At 37.9% G+C, this 15306-nt stretch overlaps 1 protein-coding gene across 1 annotated transcript in view; it reads right to left on the reverse strand.

The window, feature by feature from the left end:
* The window catches only part of col5a1 (procollagen, type V, alpha 1), a 124523-nt gene that overhangs the window by 87112 nt on the left and 22105 nt on the right, over positions 1-15306 (reverse strand). Inside the window, exon 2 of the mRNA XM_073871494.1 lies at positions 1806-1967. Coding sequence (XP_073727595.1) covers positions 1806-1967 — 162 coding nt within the window. The remainder of the gene's footprint in view (positions 1-1805; positions 1968-15306) is intronic.

The following is a 15306-nucleotide window of genomic DNA, read 5'->3' on the forward strand; positions in this document are numbered from 1 at the left end:
AGGTAAGCTTCTACGAGTATGTTTGTTAGTAAGCAGTGTTGAATAGAAGTATGTGTGTGTTACTTAAAAGAGAGATGGTTAAACAATAAAATGTTGTATACTGAGATACTGTCTCTCTTCAAAACTAGTGAGCTGTCTACATAGGCAGCATGCTTCTAAGACAGCATCCTAAATATAACAGAGCCTCAAGTAAGTGATTAGGGTCCCTGGAGATTCTCACGTTAACATTATACAACTAATACATAAAACACATTAATACTAAATTAAATGTATGAAAATGTGTTTTAAAAGGTTATTTAAAGGCATAGTTCACCCAAAAAATAATATTTTGTCAACAAATTGATCAAAATATCTTCTTCATCATTTATCACAATAGTATAATATTTGTTTTCCTATTATGGAAGTCAATGATTACAATCAGCTGTGTGCTTACAGCTGTTTATCAAAATATCTTATTTTGTGTTCATCACAACTCTCTCCTCCATCTTCACATAAACGTTTGGCTCTTTGCAATGCATTCTGTGATTGTATTGCCTATAAGGAGCGCATGCAATGCTGCATTTAATTTTTTTTAAGTATCTAATAAGGAAGCATAACGTTTGAAAACGCTTTTATATCTATGACAGTTTTATGATACCCACAAATCCTGTCTAGGTATGAAGCTCACAAGAGTTTGAATGAAATCCTCTTTCAATTTATTCTGCATGACGGGCATCTTTCTCTCTCTCTCTCTCTCTCTCTCTCTCTCTCTCTCATTCACAGCTTCTCTTCCTCCTTCCCCTAAATTCTTGAAATTTTCTGCATTCCTGCCAAAGGCCGAGTTCAGGGCATGATGATATTACGTCTAGTAATGCAATGATGAGGTGCACAGACGGACACACACACACACACAACTACATACAAACACACAAATCATAATGCAATACCATGCCACCATTAGATTTATTGTGTATGCAATGGTATAATGAGCATGCATGCATATAATTATTTTTCATTCTCTTTGTTTGCATACAAGCAGAAAATACAGGAAATATGTATGCAGTATTAAAAAACTAAATAAATGTATAAGCTAAAGTGTAAAGTATGTGGTGTGATCTCTTACACTTGACCAATAGCAAGAACCTGCAGGATATCTTAAACCTAAACGCAAAGAAAACCTCATTTCTAATTCAAATCAAATTGACTTCAGTCTCCAAAAAAGAGTTCATGATGTCTTTAACCCCAAGAGAAAAATAAATACTGACTTTTGCCAAAAGAAGCAATTTTGTTCTGATTGTATTGTGTCCATATTTCTTGTCCTTTCCGTTTGTATATTAATAAAAAGAGGCGACAACAAAGCTAGTGGTGGTCAAAGACTTTTTGCATATTTACACACATACATTGCATTTTCAGAGTCTTTTTAACAGAAAGCTGTCTAAGTGGTTTACTGTATACAGTGTGTCTGCCGTGGATGAGAAGATGAAGAAGCAATAAAGGGTATTTAGGGACAAAGTGTTGAAAAGTAATAAACACGCTGTCATAAAGATGGTAAGCAGAGACCGTTTGTGTTTGTATGTGGACAGTTTCTCTAACTCTGAAGACACTGAGACACGCTTGCAGACCAAACACACACCGCAAAAACTAAACAAGACACACACATACTTATATTTTATCCTCCTGTGCCCCTGTATGTTATTATAGAAATCACTTGAGGAGCAATAATGACAGAAATTCAGGTTTAAATGAAAAATAAAAAGGTTATGGGTAGGAGGTATAAAATACAAGATCTGTAATAAAAACCTACACGTGTCTGTTTGTGTACTTACAGGGATAAAGTTGTTTAGTCGGAGCGCTGAGCTGTGCATCTTTTGTGACTCTGTAGGCGACATCGGGCCCTTTCGACGTCTTCCTGTGTGTGCAGAAACCTGTCGTTTTTGTTACGCCGTCTGGCAAACTGTGAAAATCTAAAATCTTTAGGAGATCGGCAGGCTGAGCTGTAAAACAAAGAGAGAGAGGTGCAAAATCAGTTTAAAAGCTATTAAAGAACCACACATATATAATAAAACTATATTTGACAATAAACTAAAACCTATTAAACCATTAATGATCAAATCTAACTTCATAAGCCGGGTTACTTTGTTACACACTGAGCAGCAGACTGTGTTTAGGCCACGCCTCCATGTGATATCAGTGACATCATACTGTTTCAAGTACGCAGTATACAGTGTATACTGTGCAGTAAGCAATATGCCAGTTTTTTCATATGTAGCATAGTCAATGTGCCCAGACAACCACAAATGGGTCATCAGCAAACTCAAAGTCACCACTACACAAAACAAATATAATTCTGACCCACCACAGAAAAATAAACACAGCCAAGCGTTTAATGTGTTTAGAGTCGAGTTAAATGGACCATATGAATACCGAATGCCCATTCCTACAATGACAATTTACAAACACACACAACTTCATCCATCCTATCCATTACCCTCTCTATAGTGGAGAAACTGAGTGAAGACCACACACAGTTCATGCGTCTGCTTTGTGACAGGCTTTTAATACATAAATGATGTTTGGGTGGAGATGTTTAGAGAAGACCGTATTTTCTGGTATCACCTAAAATCCCCTTTACTGTAACCCTGTAACTAATCATGCACTCACCCTCATTATTTATCATTACAAACTTTATTTCTTGCATGGAACACAAACGACATTCGGACACGACTGTCGAAGTTCGCCCCCTAGTGGCAGTCGTAATGAAATTCAGTTTGATCTTTAAGCCCGAAATGTGGCTTTTTTAAGTGTACACCAACGTATGCGTACGATCAAACGCACACAGAAGTATGCAATTCATCTCCTGGGCTACATACTATATTTTCCTACAAATATACATAAATATAAGTATATTTTCCTAAAAAATACATACTATATTTGTACTATAAATCCTGCGATGCGCATATAATGCGCACATACTATTCTGATGACGAAATTTGCATCACGTGCACTGTACGTAGACCCTCACGTTTGGGTAAAAACTATACTTCTAGCTTAAATCTGTGCCAACATAAGAAAAGCTCATTTCGGTGCAAGAGCATTCATTATACGAATATTCACTATAATTGAATAAATAGATGAATGCAAATGAATTAAACAATAGACGGCTATGCATAAATGACAAAAGACGGACAATAGTTTTTATTCGGGAACCTATTGAGAAGAGATTAAAAATAATAACATATAAATATAAAATTAATATTGTATTACTTATAAGTAATCTATCGTGTTACTGATAAAATGAAAAAAAAAAATTTATAATGTCCACGTTTAATTTAATTCTGGTTTTGAATCTTTTTAAAGGTAAAAGTTTTTACAACTTACATTGTTAATACATCCCAAAACATTCCCATTTTGTGTTCCACAGAAGAAAAATCCATGGATTTGGAATGAAATGAAAGTCAGTAAATCATGAGTTTTCATTTTTGGTTCAACTGTCCCTTTTAGCCGGGCTTTTAATGACGCAGACAGACAGAAAGAATGAGACAGACACTGTTTATCCATTACAGTCTGATCAGATCTGATTTAGTCTACGAGTCGTCAGCACCGGGATGCTTTAAAAACGTTTACATTTTTCAATGAGATATTTATAATAAAGTCTGTCTGGCCATTTTACTATCACTCGCTAAGATCAACCAAGAAAGAATGTTGGATCTGATACCAACATTTATAATAGTAGAGAAATCGGATCATTAGGTAACGTACAGTGATGTGTCATTTTGATGTCACATGATTCATTTCAAGTAGGCCTTGACCTCAGAAAGTACTTGGACACTTAGGAAACACTCAAGAAATGTCATAGCATTAAATAACAATATGACAAATAATTTTTAAGAAAGACCAAAACTTTAAGCAAAACGTAAGTGAGAGATTTTTTAGTTTTAGATCAAGAAAAAATAAACTGTATATAACATACTTTTTGTATATACATTTGAACATTTTTCAGTTCTTATTTGTTAAAATAGTCCATGTGACTACAGCGGTTCTTTATTTCATTAAGCAACTACACCGTATTCACGACAGCAGCACATGCATTGTGCGTTAGCTATAGACATACGTATGCATAGATGCCACATATACTATATGTGACGTTTGAAACACATGCATGTGCTGCTTTCATGAATATGTGTCGGGGACTGACGTTTTGCGCACAAAATGTATTCTGGTCCCTTCATGAAGTGAAGATTGAACCATTATAATCACATGGACTATTTTAACAATGTCATTACTGCCTTTCTGGGCCTTTGTTTTCATTAAAAAAATCTTAATTTGTGTTCTGAAGATGAACGAAGGTCTTACGGATGTGGAACGACATGACGACGAATAATTTATTACAAAAATTCATTCTGGGGTAAACTATGTCTATATGAATCATAAGCATGTAATATAGCACACAATCCACTGTTACCATGATTAAATACATTCAATTCATAAAAACATATCGATGCATTCTGGGAAATGAATTATCGCCATTACGAACCCAGTCTCATGTATATGCGCATAAATAGCACGAAGGGTAAAAATCGTGCAATACAACATAAATTCCAATTTGGCGTGCATACACCAGTCCTCCCCATGCTCCCCAACGGCGCATCTTAAAAAATGACATCCTAACCCAAACCCCAATTCTAACCCCAACTCCAAGCGACCATGGGTTAAAAAATAGACAAAAACATGGAAAAACCTGTATATTAAATAACTTCCTTAAGCAAATCTCAAATCTAACCCTAAACCCAAGTGAAAATGGTTTAAAAAACAGAAAAAAAAGAGAAACCAATCAATAAAACACCGAAAAATGATGTGCCGTTTAAATGAATGGGGAGGACTGGAGTATCATATGCACGGCAAGTTTGAATTTGGCGTATGTATTGCACGATTTTCACACTTTGTGCTATTTATACGCATCTACATGAGACTGGGTAGTCACTAGGGGTGTAACGGTACGCAAAAATCACGGTTCGATGCGTACCCCAGTTTTGAGGTCACGGTTCGGTTCATTTTCGGTACAGTGAGGGGAAAATGCAAACATAAAACTGCAGGTTGTTTACTATAAACATTTTTACAATTTGTTTACACTTTTTAAACACTTTTTATTAAAATATAATATATAAATATATATAAAATGAAAAAATAATAAATAAAATACTACTGCAAAGTTCATTTTTACATTATTTTATAACAGTAGGTAACTCTTTTCTTAACCTTCTCTTAAACTTTTTCTACTTAAACCTTGCACTAAACTAACAAATTCAATTCCTGAATACATTTATGAACTATAAGCCTACATTTTTGCCACCAAAAATGTTCTGTTTTGATTTATTTTGGATTGTTTAACTCACAGTATTGAATTGGCTATGTACCATCTCTGTATAAAAATAATATTACTGCTCTATGTGTAACTGCATAGCAAGCAACATGATGATATACTTATTATACACTCATTTTGAGATTAGTGAGTTGCATACATAGCCATATTTGATCTTTTGCACGTTTCTTCTAATCTTTGCTTGTGTCGTCAATGTAAGCTGTGACTAACCCCTCCGCAGCTGAGTAACAGCTGAGTAAGCCCAGGTTACAGCTCTTCTCTGTCCCGACCAGCTGATCGCATTGTGACAATGATATGATTGACGTGAGGTGCAGATGAAAAATCTGATCACGCGTTCCTTATTCTCGCTGTCACAGAAAGCGCGTCTCATTACTGCGTAGCAACGAAAGACGTGCATCCTCTCACGCACTTTTGAAAGAACAAAACAGCGCGTTCACACGCGTTTAACATGCGCTTTTAGACACGACACGTAAACGTTTACCTCAATAATCAAACGAATATACAACTAAGTAAATAAAAATCTTTCTGCGGGCCGAGTTATGTAATATGTTTGACGGAAGACTTGCGCTGAACACGGAAACTTCCTCCACTTAATATGTTCGTGTGGAAACCCACGTATTATGTTCCGCACAGGCGCACATAAAAGATTGCATTCGGCCTTTCGGTGCACGTGTGCACCGTGCCGAAAGCCCTAAACCGAAATGGTCCGATACGAATACACATACCGTTACACCCCTAGTAGTCACAGTGGCGAATTTAGCAAATTGGGGGCCCAAGGCAAAGGTATGTATGGGGCCCCCTATCCGATCTATAAAAGAGAACATTTTTTTTACTCCAAAATGAAGATGGAAAGCAGAGAACACACAAAGTGTAGCACTACACAAACCAATAGAGAATAAGGGGCCAGTCATACCAAAAGCGTTTATGGCAGTTGCAAGCGCCTTTTTTGAATGATATTCTATGGGCAGGGCACGTTTGCGCGCTGTTTATGCGCGCCGAGCGCCTTGCGGTTTTTTGCCGCCTGCCGCGCACGCGTTTTTGAAGGAGAAGCGCCCGACGTCATTCACGTCTTTGCATTCTCCAATCGAATGAGGGGAGAGGCGGGCCTTACGTTGTGGTGAGGGAAGTTTACAGCTGCTTTGAAGAACTGGACTCCACTCGCTCACTCTCTCCTGCGTGTTTGTGCACCTCTCACCCTCAAACAAGGTCAGAGCAAGCGCCCCCTTTTTAAAATTTCTGCTAATATGACAGTTAACAGCAAAAGAGCGCTCACGCTTCAATATTTGATTGACAAGACAGCTGACTCGGTGGTTGCTTAGCAATATGAAAAGCCGCGTCGCACTGCTCTTTTTTTTAAAAAGGCAGTGCGTCGCGCCTTGCGTTTGCAAGCGTTTAAAGCGCTTTTGGTGTGACTGTCCCCTAAGTCAGTTGAACAAAAGCAGCCACAAACAGTAAATGAGGGAGAAAAAATTTAAATCTGATGCTGCACAAAAACTAGCAATGCATCAAAGCCAATGTTGTTACTAATCTTTCAAGACTTTAGTAAAAGGTAAAAAAAAAAGGTTGGTTGGGGCCCCCCCTAATATGACCACTGGTAGAGGGCAGCCGCCTACATATGCCTCTATGTTAAGATCTAGTGCTGCCGCGAATAGTCGACGTAGTCGACGTAATCGACGATGAAAATTTGTCGACGGCAATTTTTTTAGTCGAGGAGTCGCATATTTATTTTTTTCCGTCTCAAACGGCCCACTGTAATTCTGTCTCATGTCTCAAATGGCTCAATGTAATTCACCTCCACACCAGTCTGTGCGCTGTGCGCGCCCTGCTGGTTAATCTGCTACGCTATCATCTTTCTTCCCTCTCCCCCTGCCTTCACTGCTTTAACTTTGAAAAATTGGCGGTGGCCGGTGAGTCTATGGAATTATGAGTCGGAAAGCTTCCGAAGTATGAAAGTATTTTAAGCCAAGTTGTGATAAAAGAGTGTTCTGTTACACCGTGCCAAACGTTGCTGGCTTATCACGGGAGCACAACGACAATGCACGAGCATCTCAAACGAAAACTCTCGGGAGTTATTGACGATACACCCACAGAGAATAGGACAACGTAAGTAACTGTTATATGATTATTAATGAAACGGCGAGCTAGTCAGTACTGTTTTATTAACTCTTTTGAGAAGTACAATGACTCTGTCTTTGGATGTTAAAGGCTATCAGTGTTTGCTCGTGATTCCGCCACGGAATCAACACTGGACGCAACAAATAGATTTTTCATGATTCCCATTTACATTTTTATTTTACTATTTTAAACGGCTCAATTCATTGTTGCGAGTGTTCAGCGCGTCTCTCTCTCTCTCTCTCTCTCTCTCTCTCTCTCTCTCTATCACTCATGTTGCTTGCAGCGCCTCGACCGCGCGCGCCTCTCTCTTACGTGACAGTGAAAAGGTGGCAGTGTTTTTGATGTACTTTCTTTTTTGCGTAAACGTCAACATTCACAGATGTCTCTGACAAAGACGACTGTTCGAGTTAACATGACTTGAAGAAAGATTAGCAGTAGTGTGAGTCTGTGTGCGAGCTTTCTCCCTCCCTATGATGCTGTATGCCGTGTTCTGTAGTCTATGTAACAGCAACAGTGTATTCTCTTATATTTCTGAATTTGCACCGAATTGTCTGCGCTATATCACTCGCATTTAAAATCAAGAAATGGCTCAAAACACAACAACAATTATGAGAAGAGCAACAGCAGTAAAGCTACAATGTAAATGTATGGTGATTTTTGCATATCTAAATCAGGATTTTAGCAGCAGTTAAAGGACCAGCTGGTTGGATAAAAAACGAGGTGATGGGTCATGTTTAGTCACTATTTTATAGGCTACAAGTTACAGATAATATGTAAAATAGCATTCAGGTGTGTTAAAATGCAATATAAGATCAAAGAGTAGAAGTGAAACATTTCATATTTCTGTTAAGCATCTACTTTGCACTGGAAGTTTTTATTATTATTTATGTTGTTTACATTGTAATTTTTTATTTGGTAACATTTAAGTTATTCATATTGTTTATGACACCGGTGGGTTCAAAATAAAATGGACACAATGAAATAACAAACACTTGAGTTTTTTTTAATTAGTCGTTTAGAATAGTCGACTATTCGAAAAATTAGTCGAAAGATTAGTCGTTAGAAAATTAGTCGTTAGTGGCAGCACTATTAAGATCGCCATTAAAGATCTCATCAGTAGCATTACGATCGGATTACAGTGTTGTTTCAAGACATCAACGTGTTATTAAATCATCATCAATATTTGATTTTAAAGAAAATGTATTTATATCTTTGTGTATCTGTAGAGCATTGCATTCAATGTTCAATCCTTCGGGAACACAAATAATGAGAAAAAGCGTCACTTTTCTCTGACAAGAATCTATAATATCAGATCTAAACGCTGTATGACCTGCTAAGAGAGACAGAGGCGTCACCGTCAGTTCATCTACAGTAACACTTTGAACCACACTGAGGTTCTCTGGTTAGCCAAACCTGTCCACCAATCCCTATCAAAGTAGCAATGAGGTTTGCCAAGCTCGAAACATGATGCCAAACGTGAAATCCAAGGGCTTCCCCATAACAGTTTTATTTAAAGGTCTTAAAATAACACGTTTAAACCATCTGATGATATGTTTCTGTTAGAAAAAAAACATAATCCTGGCAAGCATCCACTGCAATTTTGTCTAAATCATAATTTGTACTTTTCGTCAGTAAGGACAAACTTCAAACGTTAGGACACAATTGTGCAAGATACAAAAGTGTGCACTAGATGATTGACTGTATGCTATTTGTTATTTTGATAGTTTAAATTGTGATATTATTGCCAGCTATTAAGCATGAAGAAGATCAGTTGGTTTGATATAGGGTGTATATAAAGAATGATCTCTCATGTAAACAGGCACAGATGTTTCCAATATCAACACACGCTTGCTATCGAGCTTAAAACATCAGCACTGGCAGGCAGAGATAATATTTACCATAGTATGCATTTGCTATTGGTCAAAGACGCATTAAAGTATATATACATTTTCTCAACAATTAAGTCAATGTTACAGATCATTTCAAACAAGCACCACCATGTGCCAACGCTAAACTCACAGGAGACCTGCAAACACAATTTAAACCTGTAACCCACTTATAGCTTTAACACAAAATATGTTTTACCTTTATTAGATATTAGACAGCACTTTTGGCAAGCTACACCCCCCTCTTTAAAAAAAATAAATGATCTTTAATTATGCTTAATGATTCATCTTTTTATGACATTTTAGCTTTATAAGTTTCTTGATGTTGCATTATAAAAAGTTCTTTAAACTTAAAGTCTCCATTAAATCTAAATTTTGCTTTAAAGGGACACTCCACTTTTTTTAAAATAGGCAAATTTTTTAGCTCCTCTAGAGTTAAACATTTGATTTAGATAGTTTTGGAATCCATTCAGCCGATCTCCGAGTCTGGCGGTAACACTTTTAGCGTAGCTTAGCATAATCCATTGAATTTGATTAGACCATTAGCATTGCGCTAAAAATGACCAAAGAGTTTCCTATTTTTCCTATTTAAAACTTGACTCTACTGTAGTTACATCATGTACTAAGACTGACCGAAAATTTAAAGTTTCTCTAGGCAGATATGTCTAAGAACTATACTCTCATTTTAGTGTAATAATCAAGGACTTTGCTGCCGTAACATGGCTGCAGCAGGCGCAATGATATTACGCAGCGCCCTTGGTAACTTTCAATGGCAGAAGACTATTTTTGGGCGCTGCGAAGTAACTACAGATGTACTGTAACTACAAAAGAGTCAAGTTTAAAATAGGAAAAATATCGAAACTCTTTGGTTATTTTGAGTGTGATGCTAATGGTCTAATCAGATTCAATGGATTATGCTAAGCTATGCTAAAAGTGATACCGCCAGACCCAGAGATCGGCCGAATGGATTCCAAAAATGTAAAAATCATTTTTTAACTCTAGGAGAGGTAAAAAATGAGCCTATTTTCAAAAAAAGTGGAGTGTCCGATTAAGTATGAATATGTTAGCCTAAAGATAAACAACTGTGCACTAAAACAATGCCAAATTTGCATTAAAATGATATAAGCATTCAAGCATTCAAAACTCAGTCTCTCACATCCACCAATATAGATCAATGATTTACATGACATCATATTGCACTTTAGCTTCTCAACAGAATGCACGCTGTGATGTAAACTAAGAACTATTGGCTATTTTGAAAGGGGGAGGGGCCACCCAATATGCCCTGCTCCAACTTCCTGTTTCAGTGGAAATTACATCATCACATCAAACAAAGCTGCACATTTCAAGCCACTTCAAAATGCTTATGGCATCAAACTTGATCCAAACTAGGGATGCACCGAATCCAGGATTCGGATTCGGATGAATATTGGGCTTTTTGACGGGGTTCGGGTTCGGCCGAATCCTAGATTTTTTTTCCACCGAACCGAACCCTTGGCTTGCGCTACGCTGGTCGACGTCACTCGGCCGTTGATTACACACATCGGGTGCTGACGTGGAGATGAGCTTTTTCTTTCGGTGAGCCTTAGGGGCTGGACAAACCAAAACTTTTAAATACGGCTGAAAACGCCTTGAGGACGCCAAATGCCAGCTGTTTTTCAGCCGAGCGCTTGGTAGCTGTGATGCTTCAGCTGTGAGCCGGTTGGTTGCTGTGGTAATGTCCCGCCCCTCCTCCACTGTAATTGGACGGCCGTGTGAAGACTGACATTGACGAGCGGAGCTTCTCACTCAAAGTTAAATATAGTTTTCAGCGCAGAGCTGCTTGCTTATTGGAAAAACGAGCGTGTCGCAACGCATCGCTATCATTATGCATAGGCTTATGGTAATTGTCAAAATAGTTTTTCCAACTTGTCATCCTGGCATAATGTACAGTTAAAATTAAATCAAATGAAAAATACACTGCTGTGGACGTTGTTTACTTCATTAATGTGTTTTACTGTGTTAATGGAATAAGGATGCGAGTAGGATTCGGTATTCGGTTTCGGCCGAATCTTAAACGGTGGATTCGGGATTCGGCCGAACCTAAAAAAATCTGGATTCGGTGCATCCCTAATCCAAACTAGACCAAAACAAACTAAAACATCACTATAATCATGAATAATTATGCAAACTGATAAGGGAACTTCTAATTATATAAAAAGATTTAAAGGTGCATTGTGTAACTTTTAGACAGAAATACATAACTATATTATACATAACTATATTATTAGTGGTGTATAAAGACCTTACAAAATGAACTGTATTGTTTTTATTACCTTACAATGAGCCATTTTATCTACATACACAGCGGGTCCCCTTATATGGAAATCGCCATTTTGGGCAGCCATGTTTCTACAGTCGGACAAACTGCTCTACAAAGCGTTTCGTCACTATGTTGTCAGACGATGTCACGGATGATGTCATGTTTGTCCTCTGGTGGCTACCGTATCTTCACTATTCATTCCGAAAGGGAGGGTTGCTGGTAGCAATTCACATTCTCACCACTAGATGCTGCTAAAAGTCCCACATTGCACCTTTAAGGCCAATAAAAATGCAAGCAAACACACCTTTGTCTCTCTCTCTCTCTCTCTCTCTCTCTCTCTCTCTCTCTCTCTCTCTCTCTCTCTCTCTCGTTGCAGTGTACTGGTTTAGTCGATCATCTTCAACATGACATAAACTTTTTCACTTTCTTGTCACTATTCACACCTGCTATGCTGCATCAGGTGTGCGTTCTCCGTATTTTACCTGTGTCCAGGTGTGTGTAAATACTTTCACCCCTAAGCACAGCTGATCTTTAACAAGGTACTTTACAGCTCTGGTTGAGTGGAATCTATCAACATCCTATAAAATCCCATGTAACACACACACCCAACACACGAGTATTGACTCGCACAGACCTGCTCAGGTAAACTGAGGTTAACCTTACATTAACCAAGCTGGAGTGTTTGTACTCTGTGTGTCTGTGTTTACTCTGTTAAAGAGACGTCCCAGAGGAAGAGAAATATTGCTTTTTCACATATACCTTAACCACAGCATTTCCTACAGCAAACATCCCGGCAGACCACAGCTCAGGTGTGTATGTGTGTGTGTGTTTGTGTACAAACATAACACTTACAGTAATGACACAGATGGTATTAGAGGGGAAACTTCACATCCTAACCACACACCCACACACACTTTGAGATTATTGCAACAAGACGACACAAAACTTTTACAATAAAAAACACCTACAAAATCAAGTTTTAAATGAATATAATGCACATCATTAAACATAATGGGTTTTCAGTGCCAGCTTTTAATAACATACTGAGAGCAAAAACAGATGCAAGGCACAGACACACTTCCAAACATAAACACAACACTGCCATCAAAAAAACCACATCCAAAACCATACCGCACACAAAGTACAAACTACACAAATAACTGCACAACACACACACAAAGAAACTTTTCATACATAAAACACCACTCATGATCTCAGACCATTCTGAAATGACACCCTAGATCAAATGAATTTATAATACATGAAATTGGCTGTATAAGACAAAATGTTGTAAATGCAAGCACCTCGTTTAAAGTCCTAACAAGAAGTGTAAGCTTCTTTAAAGCTCAATAAATCAAGTCGCACTGAATTAAAGAGCTTTACTGGAATGCTAATCCATCGTTTTACTTTTCTTAAAGGAATAGTCTACTCATTTTCAATATTAAAATATGTTATTGCCTTAGCTGAGGGTTGTTGATGCATCCCTCTATCATCTGTGTGCGTGCACGTAAGCGCTGGAGCGCGCTGCGATGCTTCGATGGCGTTTGGCTTGGCCCCATTCATTCAATGGTACCATTTAGAGATAAAGTTAAAGTGACCAAACACATCAACGTTTTTCCTATTTAAGACGAGTGGTTGTACGAGCAAGTTTGGTGGTACAGAATAGGGCGTGGTGCTTTTCTAGGCGGATTTGGAGAGGAGCTATATTTTATGGCGTGGTGGCAATTTTGGGAGTACTTCGACTCGCCTGAAAAGTCCGCTCCCCTTCTCACTCTCATAATGGGAGAGGGAGGGTGTTACTGTGCCGAGTCGACGTTTTATTTTGTACCACCAAACTTGCTCGTATAACTACTCGTCCCAAATAGGAAAAACGCCGATGTGCCTGGTCACCTCCAACTCCATCTCCAAATGGCACCATTGAACGAATGGGGCCAAGCCAAATGCCATCGAAGCATCGCAGCACGCTCCAGCGCCCACGTGCACGCACACAGATGACAGAAGGATGTATCAACAATTCTTAGTTAAATTAATAACATATTTTAATATTGAAAATGAGTAGACTATTCCTTTACAGGAACGGTGCTATTAGACAAGTTTAGATCTTTGACTTATTTTAAAGGGCACCTATTATGCAAAATCCACTTTGGATATAATGTGTGTTGGCAGTGTGTGAACATAACCACCCTCTGATAAAAAAAATCCATCCGCTCCTTGTCTTTGAATCCCGATTAAACCAAAGCAGTCTCATTAGACATGCCGTTTTGATTCTCTTATCAATGTGAGGTCACATTGATAAAGCCCCGCCCACTGACAGTCCTGCATTACCATAGTTTTCACCCTCAGCGAGTTGTCCACTAGATCGTCTCAGACTGTATTAATCAGATCTATTTTAACTGAAAGCGCTCACTGTCTGTTTATAAGGAAGTGAGGAGCTGTAGCTCATTTGCATTTAAAGGTACAGACATTAAAACAGCGTGTTTTTGCTCCCACCCAAAAAGGCCATTTTGGACATGCTATAATAAATGATCTGAGGGGTATTTTGAGCTGAAACCTCATGGCACACCTGAGACATATATTACATCTTGTAAAAAGTCCATTATCGGTGCCCTTTAAAGACACAATATGTAGGATTTCAACACTAGAGGTCACTATTTTTCATATATAACTAATGAAAGAGAGTGAAACAATGGGAGCTTTTATTATCCAGAGAGCCGTATGAAATTCATTCAATTACGTTCATGGATTAGGTAATTAATAATTTTTTTCCCTGTATGTTTGATTACGTCATTGTAATAAATCGGATGAAAGGCACAACAACTACGAAACCTCCAATATCGCATTTGTCCACTTGTTTTGCCATAGTTTCTACAACCGGAAATTGAGAATAGCGTGGATATTAAATGGATAGTTCACCCAAAAATGAAAATTCTGTCATCGTTTACTCACTCTCATGTTGTTACAAACCTGTATAAGTTTCTTTGTTCTGATGAACACAAAGGAAGATATTTTGAAAAATGTTTGTAACCAAACTGTTCTTGGACCCCATTTACTTACATAGTATTCTTTTATCCTTCTATGGAAGTGAATGGGGTCCACGAATGGTTTGGTTACAAACATTTCTCAAAATATCTTCCTCTGTGTTTATCAGAACAAAGAAATGTATGCAGGTTTGTAACAACATGAGAGTGAGTAAATGATGACAGAATTTTTATTTTTGGGTGAACTATCCCTTTAAGTCACTAAATGGGCAACAATTACAAGGGAGACAAGGGACAAGACATGATTGAAAATAGAAATTTCTCTGGATTTTAAAATCCATAGGAACTTTTGGTATAATGTAAGTACACAACCCTACGAAATATAACACAATGTGCAAGGGGTTTTGGGATATTTTTTTACAAAAATCGTACATTTTGTGGCTTTAAAGGAAACACCACAAGGTCGAAGTGCTGCAAACTAAGTCTTCCGCCATGTAATATAGTTCTCAGTTTTATCCTTAAAAAAATCACCACGTTTTATTTTGTGCCACCATACTTACTCGTGTAACTATTAATGTCTTTAAATAGGGAAAACATGGAAGTGTTTGGTGGCTTCTAAATTCATCCCTGTTTGGATCCTAAGGAATGAATGGGGCTAGGCTAAAG

The sequence above is a fragment of the Misgurnus anguillicaudatus genome, chromosome 9 (assembly GCF_027580225.2).
Source record: "Misgurnus anguillicaudatus chromosome 9, ASM2758022v2, whole genome shotgun sequence".
NCBI classification, from domain to species: domain Eukaryota; kingdom Metazoa; phylum Chordata; class Actinopteri; order Cypriniformes; family Cobitidae; genus Misgurnus; species Misgurnus anguillicaudatus.